Raw genomic sequence first — 14,838 nt, forward strand, 5'->3', positions numbered from 1 at the left:
CAGAAATGTCTTCACCATCTATAGATTGTTATGTTTTGTTTTTTGAGACGAAGTCTCGCTCTTGTCTGCAGGCTGGAGTGCAATGGCATGATCTCGGCTCACTGCAACCCCCGCCTCCCCCGCCCAACCGATTCTCCTTCCTCAGCCTCCTGAGTAGCTGGGATTTTACAGCCACCTGCCCCCAAGCCCGACTAACTTTTGTATTTTTAGTAGAGATGAGGTTTCACCATGTTGGCCAGGCTGGTCTCGAAGTCCTGACCTCAGGTGATCTGCCTGCCTCGGCCACCCAAAGTGCTGGGACTACAGGTGTGAGCCACTGCAACTGACTAGTTATTTTTAGAGACATGAAGGATCAGCAAAATGGTAGAGAAACTTGAGGAAAAAACCCAACTAGCAGTGGATTCCTGGGAAGATATTACACTAGGACAGGTTCAGAATGCCACTCTGTCAGAAACGCTAACGTTTTGGTTAAACAAGAGAAGATTAAGTCCATCGAGTGATATGATGCAGTATCTAGTCATAAAATTTTAGCAGAATTCATTGTCAACCAGAACACCATGATAAGGAAACTAAAGTCCTGCTCTGAAGCAGTTTGTGGTGGTCCTTCCAGATTTATGATCCCCATATTAGTCTGTGAGAAAAACACAAGGTCTCATAGCAATCCATGACTAAAACATGAACTCCCTTTGCAGGGCAAAAGTCTAACCACAAGACAGCGGCTCCTGACCTCAAATGAGGTCATCTGTACTGCTTTGAGGTTGCAGACTTGTTGTAAAGCTGTTTAGGAACAGCAGCCAAAAAAGTCAGTTATCTAGATATTTTCTACCAATTTCGTAAGTCACAAGTTAGATATCTGTGTATGATCTTAATACAATCATCTTAATGGAGATGCAGAGAACAATTTAAACCCAAACCATGTATTGCAAGGCGAAATGGGAAATAAGGCACGGTAACCACCCTCAGAAAACTTTCAATCTAAAGTGGTAAGATTATAAAATGTATTCAGAAGATCAAAATAAGCCGATTCTAAACCAGGTACTGTATGAATTATTACATTTACATCTCACATCCAGCCTGTATAGAACTAGGATGAGCTTTCACAGTTGATGAAATTTAGTTGAGAGATTTTCTGTCCAATATCATACAGATCATTAACACTGAAACTGGGATTTCAAATGATCCTGAAGTAGGTGATCTTTGCTTTATCACACGCTGCTGACATCCTATTCCTGGTGGGCTCTTCCTACATGGCAGGTCGTTAAATAAGCTGCCGGATTTCTGCCTCGACAGCCCACGGAGCTCTCATGGACCATGGGCATGGAGGGCCTTCTCCAGAACTCCACTAACTTCGTCCTCACAGGCCTCATCACCCATCCTGCCTTCCCCGGGCTTCTCTTTGCAATAGTCTTCTCCATCTTTGTGGTGGCCATAACAGCCAACGTGCTCATGATTCTGCTCATCCATGTGGACTCCCGCCTCCACACTCCCATGTACTTCTTGCTCAGCCAGCTCTCCATCATGGACACCATCTACATCTGTATCACGGTCCCCAAGATGCTCCAGGACCTCCTGTCCAAGGACAAGACCATTTCCTTCCTGGGCTGCGCACTTCAGATCTTCCTCTACCTGACCCTGATTGGAGGGGAATTCTTCCTGCTGGGTCTCATGGCCTATGACCGGTACGTGGCTGTGTGCGACCCTCTCCGGTACCCTCTCCTCATGAACCGCAGGCTCTGCTTATTCATGGTGCTCGGCTCCTGGGCGGGCGGCTCCTTGGATGGGTTCATGCTGACTCCTGTCACTATGAGTTTCCCCTTCTGTAGCTCCCGAGAGATCAATCACTTTTTCTGTGAGATCCCAGCCGTGCTGAGGTTGTCGTGCACAGACACGTCGCTCTACGAGACCCTGATGTATGCCTGCTGCGTGCTGATGCTGCTCCCTCCTCTGTCCGTCATCTCCGTGTCCTACACGCGCATCCTCCTGACTGTCCACCGGATGAACTCTGCTGAGGGCCGGCGCAAAGCCTTTGCTACGTGTTCCTCCCACGTCACGGTGGTGAGCATGTTCTACGGGGCGGCCTTCTACACCAACGTGCTGCCCCACTCCTACCACACCCCGGAGAAGGACAAAGTGGTGTCCGCCTTCTACACCATCCTCACCCCCATGCTCAACCCACTCATCTACAGCTTGAGGAATCAAGAGGTGGCCGCAGCTCTGAGGAAAGTGCTGGGGAGATGTGGCTCCTCCCAGAGCATCAGGGTGGGGACTGTGATCAGGAAGGACTAGCGGGGACTCTGCAAACATCTGCGGTGCTGCGGCCAATGATGCAGCTATTCCAGAAAATACGGTATTGGTTCTGAAGCTCAGGGTGGTGACAGTGACCAGGAAGGACTATTGGGGACTCCCAGGGCATCAGGGTGGCGACTGTGACCAGGAAGGACTAGCGGGGACTCCCAGGGCATCAGGGTGGGGACTGTGATCAGGGAGGACTAGTGGGGACTCTGCTAACATCCTTGGTGCTGCAACAAATAACGTAGCTATTCCAGAAAATACGGTATTGCTTCTGAAGCATGTTCAGTGTCAATTTTAGCTAATTCAAAATTAACAGGCAAAATCATCCTGTTGCGATGATTACTTGGCAACAATAGCAAAGCTGGGGAGCATCTCTGCATTAGCCAACTTGTTCAACTGGATTCACCAAGAAACCTTTCCAGAGGGGATTCTCAGGCAGGCAGCCCTAGAAACCTTTCCTGGCAAGCCCAGCCGCCCTCTGGAGTGCCCGTGTTAACCTGTGATCATGATCCTTCTGTCTGCATTGCTGACCAAACTCTGAATGGAAATCGGAGCATTTGCCACCTCCTTGATTTACTTTCAAACATTCAATACAAGTAAAATATTTTCCAGTGCTAAACGTGTAGCAGTTTTATTTAGAAAACTTTTAGGAAGGTGATACTATTGTATTTTGGTTCTGTATTCTTACATTTTATGAATGCTCTTATTTCAGAGGTAAGTGATAAAACAAATACTTGCCCTGCATTTATTCCCATGGAGTCCAATATATTCCTGGAAATTTTGATTCATTGATTGAAAATTGACTCTGCCATTAAGATTGTTACACGGCCAAAAACCTACAAAACGGCCATTTACACTTAAATGGTAATAGATAAAATGTCTTGGTTTATTCATTCTACACTTAGTTCCCTTGGAATAAGTTGTTCAATTTTCTTATTCTCAACATCTTCACTGATATGCTAAAGACAAGTATTTCTGTAATGAGTTGGAGTTAAGTGTGGTGCTTTGATAGACGTGTGACTTTGGTGGAATACTAAGCCAAGACTGCACTCACCCCACCATTTAACTTTAGCTGCTTCTGTGTGTAAGGTCCTGAAATAGGAGAAATAAAAAATATTGAGGGACCTGGTGTTTTTTTTTGATACAAGGTTTAGAAAACACTGGACAAAGTGGTTACACAGTTGACGAAGACTAAGCAAAGGTTCCTCAGTCTTATGTTCTAGTGTCAACACAGATAGAAGGAACAATGTTTCCTCCATCGTTGATAAAGAATATTCCCTTCAATATGCTAATCCCTAGGTTTTTTATTCAGAAGGTTCCTAATAATTTAATCTTTACCCTGAAATCAAACACGTGGAAAAGAGATGGAAGAATGTCCTGGAGGGATTAAGTGAAGAAACAGACCAGGATTCATCTATGAAATATCCTCGGTGTTATTTCAATTCAGCTCCATTCACATGTAATTCCTTTGTATCTGCACTAATAACCTCCCCCTTCTCCATTCTCCTGCCTTAGCTAGCACCCCTTGAGCTTTCTTCCCTCTACAACACTCCTCCAATTCACACTCCCTCTGCTCTATCCTGGGACATGTGTGTTTTCGTTCCCATTTCCTCAGTTGCTATATATTAAAAAATAGGACTTATATTTCCAAGATTAATTCTCTGCACATTTAACTAGAATATTTAACACTGACAGACATTTCAAAAGTATTCCTGAAGCAATAAGTGAGGTGCATTTTGACAAGTTTCTAGGGATATCATGGACTTGAGTGATCAGGGCATGGAAGGAGTGACTTATTCAATGTTTGAGTCTATTCAAGCAATTCCGTGGTGGTTACATCAACATGTTCTTATCCTGGTGATTTATCAATCTTTCCACTGTTGACGTGTGCACTTTTCTGTTGTAGGCTCTAATACAACTTAAAAAAAATTTTCTCATTTTACACATGGTGGGTACCCACTCTCCTCACACATAAAACTAGTCCCACTGTAAAAGGGAGTGACCAAGGATTTTTCCCGTCATCTCACCAAATTATAAGTTAATTTGTGGTCACCAGATTTGCTTATTAAAATATAAATTATTTTAATTAGTAATATACATAATTTAGTAACTTAATATTATCAGCTGTATACCTGAAACATGGCATGCACTAATCCAAGTAATGAAAACATAGACTGTCCCCAGGACTGTCCCTAGTTTTGAAAACATTTAACTACATTAGTCTCATTTTTGATTCTGATGTTCACAAAATATTAATTGGCCCCATGGGAGATAAAGAAGCTGATGTTCACAGCAAATTATTGCCCCATTCAAGCAAGAAGGCAGGTGCGGCTTCAGAACCACGTCTTCTAACCTCTGGTCTGGTGTCTTGTGCCAAGCCACGATACTGATAATTGACAAAGGGGAGAAGCGGCCGGGCACGGTGGCTCATGCCTGTAATCCCAGCTTTTTAGGTGGCTGAGGCAGGTGGATCACTTGAGGCCAGGAGTTTGAGACCAGCCTGGCCAACATGGTGAAACGCTGTCTCTACTAAAAATACAAAAAATTGGCGTGGTTGGCACATGTCTGTAATCCCACCTACTTGGTCGGCTGAGGCAGGAGAAATGCTTGAACTCAGAGTGGAGATTACAACGGGCCGAGATCGTGCCACTGCACTCCGGCCTTGGCAACAGCAAGACTGTCTCAAAAACACAAAGGGGAGAAGCACATGGCACGATGTGCAGCTGCCAGCTTAACCCTCATAATGACCTGGGGACAAAGGTCCCTTCAGAGCAGCATGCTGATGAAAGCCATGTTCATTTGCTGTTGGAGGCCAGTTAGGCTGGTCTAGCGAGGACCTGATGACCCACGTCAAGGGGTAATCGGATTCCCTGTGGGGTCTTTCTGCAGGTGAGGGATATGGATATAAAGTTAACTGAACGCTTGCTTCTACAGACTTGTTTTATTTATACAGCAAGCATCTATTTATACAATATAAAATTGTAATAGAAGAAAGCATACAGTCTACTTATTAAATACCTTATTTAACTGCCTTATTCAATACTCAGGAAGATATCCGGCAAAAAGGAATGATCAGAGAAACTGAAGATAATTAGATAACTAATATGCTAAATAATTTAGCATAAAGAAAAGAATGCAGACCTCTGTATCCACAAAAATTAAAAACTGAAAACTGAAAAAAAAGTGACAGAATATCCCTGTCAAGCTAAACAACTGACTTTAAATGAAGTCTGAGAATTCTGACAATTAGGTGAAAGCAAAATGACCAAAACGTCAGGTCCTGACTCTACAAAGTTCCATACATGAAACAATTGTATTAATAGATAATCGTATGGCATTGATAGGTTATTTAGTTAAAACAATAGGCTGATTCTTACACAAATGATAAAAGCCAGATGCATTTTTAAGCTTTTTTCCAGTTGGATTGTATCGAGGGTAGATTTCTTAAACCTGGGTGACTCCCGTGACCGTGCACACTTTCCAGCATTTCACTGTGTGCTTCCTTCTAAATCCCAGGTCGTCAAAGGCCAAGAAAACATTTAGCTTGTTTTGACTACATTCCTTTGGTTTATACAACTAGTTAAGAATATAAAATGGTAAATATCTGTAGCTTCCACTCTGGTTATTTCACATTGTATTTTTATGAGTACTTTAAGCTTCTTTGGTTTTATTAAATCATCACAAACCTAAAAACAAGGATCTTTATCTTGTGATGCATCCCAAGGACCTAAAAACTTTCTTGATAATCTGCCCTTAATAAATATGAGTGTAAGAAACGAATGAAAACTATTTCACGAATTTGCCTTTAATAAATACGAGTGTAAGAAATGAATGAAAAGTATTTCACTTTAGAAGGCGTAGTTACCCCAATTGTACAAACTCTAGTTTCTAAAAATCCTTAAAAAAAAAAAAAAAAAAACCAAAAAAACTTTCTTTGGCATCTCAGGTTTGGAGAGATGTCGTAGAAACTGGAGATTAACAAAGTTAGGTGACTTGTACAGGCTCACATAGAACTGCATGTTGGGGTGATGCTAGAAGCAAAAAAACCCCCCAAAACTGTACTTATTTCTGGCTTCACTAAGTGATTTCTAACTATTTTGAAAATGCAGCTTATGTTAAGTCATTGGCTTTTGCTAGATTCTTCATATATTCTTTCTTCGAAGCAAACAGGAGGTAAGTTCCATTAGGGGCATTTGCTCAAGGGTGGAAGCAGAAAACTCGTGACTGAATTTAATTGTAAGGTTTAGAATTACATGTGTCAGCTGATGTCATCAAAATTCTTTCCCTGAAATTCTAAATTGCTTAATTGAAATGATCAGTGATGTTAAATATTCCATAAACTTGGAAAAATTTAAAATCAGAAACATGTTTGGAACATAGTTTTAAAACCATATCTTTGGGCCTCAGCTTCTGAATATGAAGGTTTAATGAAAACTGCTTTGCTGTCTCCCTGGATCAACTGTGGAAACGACTTCAAAGGGAGAAAGGATATAATTTTGGCCCAAGGCAGGGATGCTCGCAAGTAACGGCTTTGTGTAATTTGAAAGACTAAAAATCTTCCTTTGGATTATTTCTAAGGACAAGATTATTAATACATACTGTGTATGTATTAAGGGATTTCAGTTCAAAGGTAGTAGAGTTGTAAGGAGATTACATACATATATAGACACACACACACACATGCATATGTATATTATAGAGGTGGAAAATATGCCACCTTTTCACTTCAGAATACAATGAACCTGCTATATGATGAATGTAGATCACCTTACATTCCAGTGGTCACTTAGAACTCTATGTACTAAAACCTAAATTATCTAGTATGTGTCCAGTTGGCAGATGCTTAGGTTACTTCCACTTTCTTATTGCAAAATAACACCAGAATGGGTTTTCTTAAATAAGTTGCCCGCTCATCTGATTATTTCCATACTACACTTTCCTAGAAAGGAAGCTTGTACATATTTTTTAAATTCCTGGCATTTAGTGCTCTCTAACCAGAAAACAAGACAGAAAATCCATTCTAATTCCCACCAGCAGTTTGAGGTTCCCCCCTTTATCAATGTTGATACAACCCAGCTCTCACGTAGAAGTTCAAGTTGAATAAGATTGACAAACTATTTCTGCACTGTGGCCCTTCTACATTGCTATTTGAGGAAGCTTCATGGCTTTCACTAAAAAAAAATTTGAGATTTTTTTTCATGGACCCCAATATAAAGCCAGACACCTGCAGGCAGGCGTGTAAGGACTGAGAATTGCCCAGGAGTTAGGGAGAATTTTGAGTTTCTGGAAAATTAACTTCATTTTGTCACTTGATTACGTTGACAACTTGTAATCAGAAATTCAAATTTCCCTTGAGTGTGTTTATGGCCTTGTACCCTGTATTCGTTTAACTTCTCTTAAGTGATGCTCAAAGGGATATTGTCTTTGGGGAAGTAGCTAAGGCAGAGAGCATGAAAAACAAAAGCTGAGTCCTTGAGCCTGGGTCCAGCTCTCCCACCTGACTTCCGAGCCTCAGTTTTACCAGCTGTGAGATGGGGATAAGTCCAGTGATGGACCCGTGGAGGTGCTGTGAGGAGCAGATAGAAACATTGGCACCTGTGTCGTGGTGCCTGGGACCCAGCAAGCACTACACAAGTGCTGGCCCGTTTATTGTTGCAACACGTCTCAATTTTGTCTAAAAACTAAGAAAATCATTTATTGGCGTAGAAGTTCCCTATGGCTGTGGTACCAAATGACCAAGTTTTATAATATCACAGCCTGGAGGTCAGAAGTTGGAAGCTGGTCTCGCTGCATTGAAATCACGAGGTTGGGAAGGACTACCTTTTCCACGAGGTTGTAAGAGAGTCTTATTTCCTAGCCCTCTCCAGTTTCTAGAGACCGCCTACATTCCTTGGCTTGGGGTCCCCTCTATCGTCAAACCCGGAGACCGACTGAGTCCCCCCGACCCGCCCTGTTTTCATGTCACGTCTGACTCTCCTGCCTCGTGTCTCCCGTGTAAGGCCTTGGCGTTTACATTGAGTCCAACAGCAGAATTCAGAAAATCTCATCTCAGAATTCTTCATCACACCTGCAAAGTCTTCGCCACTTAAGAGGGCATATTCATTGGTTCCAGACGTTAGCACACGAGGACCTTTGCTGAAGGCGGAAGATTATTCTGCCCATATGGTTACATTTAACATTAAACTAAGGATTACAGCATCATTCAATTTAAGCAGCAAATTAAGCCCTATGGCATTATTTAAGACAACTATTCTAATCATAAAAGGCAGATGGAATTCTGCAACAAATCATACACAATGATTTTTTTTGTCTGTTTAACGTAAGGTGAATTCTAACTATTAACATCTACAGTACAATCTCTGGATGTGTAATAACACTTGAAGCCAAAGTTATTTCAACCTATTGGTACCTACATGAGTGAAGACCTGTCATAGCAAGGACAGATTCAGAAGGCAGAGGAAGTGGGGAGTCCCTCCTTTTTTGTGAATTATGCTGACATCTTAGTTATTCTAGGTATATTTTAAACCACAGCATAATTCTCAAATTTGTACTGTATATAAACTAATGATTTAGAAGTAAAGGTTATATTGCTGTCTGATCTTAGAAACTTGTGATTTCTTTTTGTTTCCTAGAATGAAGTTTCTTATCAAATGTGGGTGTCCCATTTTTCTGTCAATTTTGTTTTGCATTGAAGATAATTTTAATGCCAGGCACTTGTGTTTATTTCTTTAACACATTTTATAAAATCGGGAGGTGTTTTGAAGGAATTCTAGAGAGATCTTAAAAAGCATAAAAATAATTTGCATTTTTTGCTGGCTACATGTGTTTAAAAACGATTTATTCAACCAAAATTTACAATGTGCCAGTTGTTTAGATGATGAGAGTTCTCAGTTAACAAAATCGGCAACACCCCTTATTCACATGAAGTTTACTTTCCAGCTTGAGATAAACACAAAACACAGCATAGTGTGTCAGACGGTGTGAAGAAAAGTGAAGAAAAAGTCATAGGACCAGAATAGGCCCCTCTGAGCAGGTGGCTTTTGAGCAAAGCCCCGAAGGACAGGAGGGGGGATGGCCTTGTACGGATGGAGGAGGAGCCCAGGCAGGGGAGCAGCAGACGCAAAGGCCTGGGCTCGGGGCTCTTGCAAAGTGGGGATAGAGGACAAGGAAGCGACTGTCGCTGCAGCCCAGGGACAAACAGACTGGAGTCGGCAGGAGATGATTTCAGAGGATGAAACGCTCAGAACGTGACGGGCCTTAACGCATGATGTGAAGCACAACGGCAGGTTTCAAGCGGAAAGTGGCGTGGAGTGATGCGGGTCCCACTGTGACTGGTGGCGTGATGCGGGTCCCACTGTGACTGGTGGCGTGATGCGGGTCCCACTGTGACTGGTGGCGTGATGCGGGCCCCACTGTGACTCTGGTGGCGTGATGCGGGGCCCCACTGTGACTCTGGTGGCGTGATGCGGGCCCCACTGTGACTGGTGGCGTGATGCGGGCCCCACTGTGACTCTGGTGGCGTGATGCGGGGCCCCACTGTGACTCTGGTGGCGTGATGCGGGCCCCACTGTGACTCTGGTGGCGTGATGCGGGTCCCACTGTGACTCTGGTGGCGTGATGCGGGGTCCCACTGTGACTCTGGTGGTTGTGCTGAGATTAGACGGGGGGATTCACGAGACAGCAGGGAGATCGTGGGAAAGTTCGTGGAACAACCAGATTAAAATGTCACGATGGATTAAGCCAGGCTCCTACGAGCTATGGACACGAGAAATGCTCTAGATGTTTAATTGTTATAAATGTTTTACTTATTTTTAGAGACAGGGTCTTCTCTGTCACCCAGGCTGGAGTGCAGTGGCACAATCCTAGCTCTCTCTAACCTCAAACTCCGAGCCTCAAGCAGTTCTCCCAGCTCAGCCTCCTGAGTTGCTGGGAGACAGACGTGCCACCACCACGCCTGGCTAGTTCATGTTTTCATAAAGACGAGCTCTGCTGTGTTGCCCAGGCCAGGCTCATCTCAAACTCCTGGCTTCAAGTGATCCTTGGCCTCCTTAAGTGCTGGGGTCACAGGCATGAACCACCGCACCGGCCTGTTTTTAGTGTTTTATACATTTTGGATAAAATGTTTGTATTTGTTTAATATGACAGATGTGCTCTCTTCTTAGTGTGGGTTAATTCTAGGAAGTTTTTGGAGTTATGTTTTATATTTTTGGACTTTGAATTAGCAGAATATATTTTTAGACAATATTTGTGTTCAGTTATCCTTGGGAAATGGAATAGAATTTAAAAGATCAGGAAGCTAAGACTCACTGACAAAGAGTTTTGACCAGAGTATTTCTGGGAGGCCTGACAGGCCAGTCCTTAGCCCCTTTCACAGTAATCTGAATGTATTGATCACAGGGAAATTGGGAGTAAGCCAGTTTAATTTTGATGTTAGTATGTAACTTTTTTAGACTCTATTAATTTGTACAGATTCTACTGGTCACTTTTCAAGGTCATTACAATTCTGGTACCTTTGTGAAACCAGGTATGAATTCAGCATGGTAAAGGACAACCAGATAAATCTGAATTTCAGATAAATGGTGAACCCTTTTTTTGATTGTAAGTACATTATGAACTTAAACAGATTTTTTGATTATCTGAGAGTCAAACATAGCTGAGCATCCTGTATCTTTATTTGCTAAATCTGGCAACACTCGATAGCAGAGCCAAGGTGTCCAGCAACATGTGAAAGGGGGGAAAAGCCTTGCAGCGCGCACCTAGGCTCCCCCTTTAATAAATGTTTGACTCAAGCCACTGAGGCCTGACGTGCGGGGAGGGGGGCTAGTGGGCAGAGGGTGGTAATTTTTACTACACTTGTGGTTCTTTTTGTCTAACATTTGAATCTTTCACCTGATATAAGTTAAAGATAAAATCCCTCCTTAAACTGGCCTGTTGCTGTCACATTCCCATACATCTCCATAGCTAAGCCTGAGTTTAGCTCTGACCTCAGTTCCGGTAAACGCTGGCAGACATGTAGCTTGGTGAACCCTGCTCCTGTGTCTCCTGGTGACAAAGCTTCAACCTGCCAACACTTTCCTTGTAATTTCCCTGCCCATTTCCCAAACCTACAGGAGCAATGGAGAGCAAAGCAAGGAGTGAGCTTAGTGTCATAAACCGCTTTTTAAAAATTTAATTCTGGAGTTTTTGCAAATAGTTTTCTTCACCCTCTAACTTATCTGAAGAAAGATCTGCAAAAAGGTTAGCAAAACAGCACAAAGAACACGGAGGAGTCCCAACTTTAGACATACGGTGGCATAATAGGCATCGAAGACTTGGAAGAGTAGGGGGTGAAAGGGGACCGAAGGGTGAGGAATGAATATGAGCACAACCTACGCTATTTGAATTACAGTTACACTGAAGGACAAGACTCCACTATGCAACATATCCATGTCATGACACTGCACTCGTCCTTAAACTTACACAAATAATAAAACATAGGGAACATTTTATTCACGAAGCCCCAAAAGTTATCCTAACCCTTCGTTTCCTCAGTGATTTACTTCACTCCACTTTATTCATTTGCCAATCAATGAATCAAGCATCCTGCTTTTCCAACTAGTATTTACTTAACCCTACTAAGGGCTAGATAACGTCCTGGATACGAGAAATGCAGCATGGACAGAACAGACATGGTTAAAACCCCGTTCTTGGTGTAGGACACAGCAATTGTATCATGCGGTTACCACAACCTCCAGCAGCATGAACAGACACAACAGAGAAGCAGCAGTTCTGACGGGGAAATGCAGCCACGGGTTCCGCTTTATGATGAGCATGTCGGTCTGCTGGTTCTTTTCCAGCCTTTACCCTGGGAGCTTCATCCTGACGGTACCCTCAGAAGTGTCACCTCCACTGCAGACCTTTCCCATCTTGAACGTGTTCTTGCCTCCTCCCTGGGCCTTGTCTTCCCGCTGCCCTGGGACGCTCGTGGGGCCACATCAATGACGAACACGTCATCCTGACTTCACCCTCCAGGGGCTTCTGGTGAAGGGTGAGGCTACGGGGATCGTATTCACACTGATCTTGGCTGTTTTCACAGCGGCTGTAACTGCAAATTTGGTCATGATATTCTTGGTTCGGGTGGACTGTCGCCTCCACACCCCATGTGCTTTCTGCTCAGCCAGCTGCCCCTCATGGACACCCTTTTCATCAGCACCACTGCCCCAGAGCTCCTGGTGGACGTGGTTCCTAGAGAACCATTTCCTTTGTGGCCTGTGGCATCCAGATCTTCCGCTACGTGACCATGATTGGTCTGAGTTCTTCCTACCGGGCCTCATGGCCTGTAACCCTCTGAGATACCCAGTCCTGATGGACCACAAGATGCGTCTCTTGCTGGCTGCTCATGCCCTGTTTGGTGGCTCCCTCGCTGGCTTTCTGCTCACACCCATCACCATGACTGTCCCTGACTGTGGCTCTTGCAGAATCGACCATTTTTTCTGTGAGATCCCGGCGGTTCTCAAACTGGCCTGTGTGGACACGTCCTTGTATGAAACTCGGATGTGCAGCTGCTGTATCCTCATGTTGCTCATCCCCATCTCGATCATCTCCACCTCCTACTTCCACGTCTTGTTAACTGTCCACTGCATGAGCTCTGCTGAAGGTCGCAGAAAGGCCTTCACACCTGTTCCTCCCACTTACTTGACTGTGGTTAGCATCTTCTATGGAGCTGCCTTCTACACATACGTGCTGCCCCGGTCGTTCCACGCCCCCGAGCAGGACAAGGTATTGTCAGCCTCTGTTCCACTGTCACACCCGTGCTCAACCCTCTCACCTACAGCCTCAAACAAGGACGTCACAGGGGCATTAAAAAGGTGCTTGCACGTTCCTCATCTGCTCAGAAAGTCACCACAAGTGATGCTTAGTCACTGCCAAGAGGGTAAGGCTCCGAAGACCTTCCTCCGTGTGCCCTGTTTCCCTGGAGATTTGGTCAGCTGTCAACGTCTCCTTACTACTGGCAGTTAGGATAATTCACCCTGTCTGGATTGTTGCTCCTCAGGGGAGCAAGGGAAAGATGTTCTGTTATGCAGAGACCTTTCAGTGTGAAGTATCAAGAATGGTTTATTCAGTTAAATAATTGTTTATTTTCTCTAGGGAAGAAAAACCCCAGATATTAGAGTTCACAGCAAACTTTCACTCTGAACTAGATCTGTTTCACAATAGTTGTTCATGTTTAAACAACACAAAATGAAAGAATCTACAAAAGCTATCAAATGTTTACAGTCAAATTCTGTGATTAGTTTTGTAGCAATAGAGTAAAAGAATGTCAATACACAAGTGGCCAAGAAGATAAAGCACACACTTTAGTCGTGTTTCTTATAGTATTGACCCCAAGTAACCGTAAGCTCTAATATTATCTTTGGATCTCTGACTCTCGAGTACAGACAGCAGCTGTCAAATACTAGGCCACAAAAATTGCTGGTGAATTGCACAGACTGAGTATGAATGGGTGGAGGCTCAACCTGACACAGCTACGCACAGGGAATAGACTCTAGTACTTCGCATCAAAGAACACGGCTGCCACTTTCCTTGAGAGTATTAACAGGACACCAGGTTTATTAATATCCGTGGCCAGAAACTTCACTTTCCAAGTTGTGTGTGATTCAACAAGAACCCTTAAGGCACTTTGAATTTGGCTGAGTGGGGAGGGAAGTCCTTGGAGTTTTTCATGTGGATGTTACGTGATAAGACACATGTCTAAAAGCATCACTGTGCCTGTGGTGCAGAAAAATACAACAAAGGGAAACAGGAAGACAATTCAGGAGGTTTCAAAGATGAGAAACAAGGATGGCTTGGGTAGGGTGGACACCAAAAAGATTTAGCTCATGGATTTGGTGTATGTCAGCAACAGATGTAGGGTGAAGGATAACTTACTGGTTTGGGCCCAAGTGAATAAAAAATGCAATTTTTGAGATTTGGGAAAACTACAGTGGCCTGTAGCAGAAGTCAAGAATTCACTTGTCAAGATACTTTGGAAATATCTATGAGGTATTTAAGCTAGGCTGGCCGCACTGACACACCTGTAATCCCAGCACTGTAGGCGGCCAAGGAGGGTGAACTGCTTGAGCTCAGGAGTTTCGAGACCAGCCTGCCAACATTAGCAAAAACCCATCTTTACCAAAAATACAAGTATTAGTTGGGTGTGGTGGCACCCACCTGTAGTCCCAGCTACTTGGGAGGCTGAGGTGGGAGGATCACTGGAGGCTGAGAAGTTGAGGCTACAGTGAACAGTGATGGCACCACTGTGCTCCAGCCTGAGTGGCAGAGTGAGACCTTGTCTCAAAATAAATACATAAAGATATGGAAGCTATATGTAAAGTCAATTGCAGTTCATATCAGAGTTCTGAACATAGGTATACATTTAATAATCCTCAGAGTACAAACTGTTTAAAAACATAGGTTTTTTTGAGAATTTTCTTAAAGCTTGAGACAGATCTGACGCAGCTGGTGTCACATTGAAAAATTAGAAAAGAGGGTTTTATGAGGTAAGAAATAAAATCTAAGACAAAGTGT

General features: G+C 43.5%; 1 protein-coding gene and 1 pseudogene across 1 annotated transcript; both read left to right on the plus strand.

Moving 5' to 3' along the window:
• The first annotated feature begins 216 nt into the window (after nt 1-216).
• LOC102121016 (olfactory receptor 2T2) lies at nt 217-3,045 on the plus strand. The gene has a single exon (XM_045390447.3). It carries the CDS (start codon nt 1,312-1,314, stop codon nt 2,284-2,286), a length of 975 nt encoding a protein of 324 aa, XP_045246382.2. The 5' UTR covers nt 217-1,311; the 3' UTR covers nt 2,287-3,045.
• Nucleotides 3,046-11,528: 8,483 nt separating this feature from the next.
• Nucleotides 11,529-13,190, plus strand: LOC102122443 (olfactory receptor 2T11-like; annotated as a pseudogene).
• The last annotated feature ends 1,648 nt before the right edge of the window (nt 13,191-14,838 follow it).

This window comes from Macaca fascicularis, chromosome 1 (genome assembly GCF_037993035.2).
Source record: "Macaca fascicularis isolate 582-1 chromosome 1, T2T-MFA8v1.1".
Classification (NCBI taxonomy): domain Eukaryota; kingdom Metazoa; phylum Chordata; class Mammalia; order Primates; family Cercopithecidae; genus Macaca; species Macaca fascicularis.

What these genes read in the sequence shown, in the direction of transcription:
- LOC102121016 (XM_045390447.3), top strand. Translation starts at nt 1,312, where the DNA reads ATGGGCATGGAGGGCCTTCTCCAGAACTCCACTAACTTCGTCCTCACA.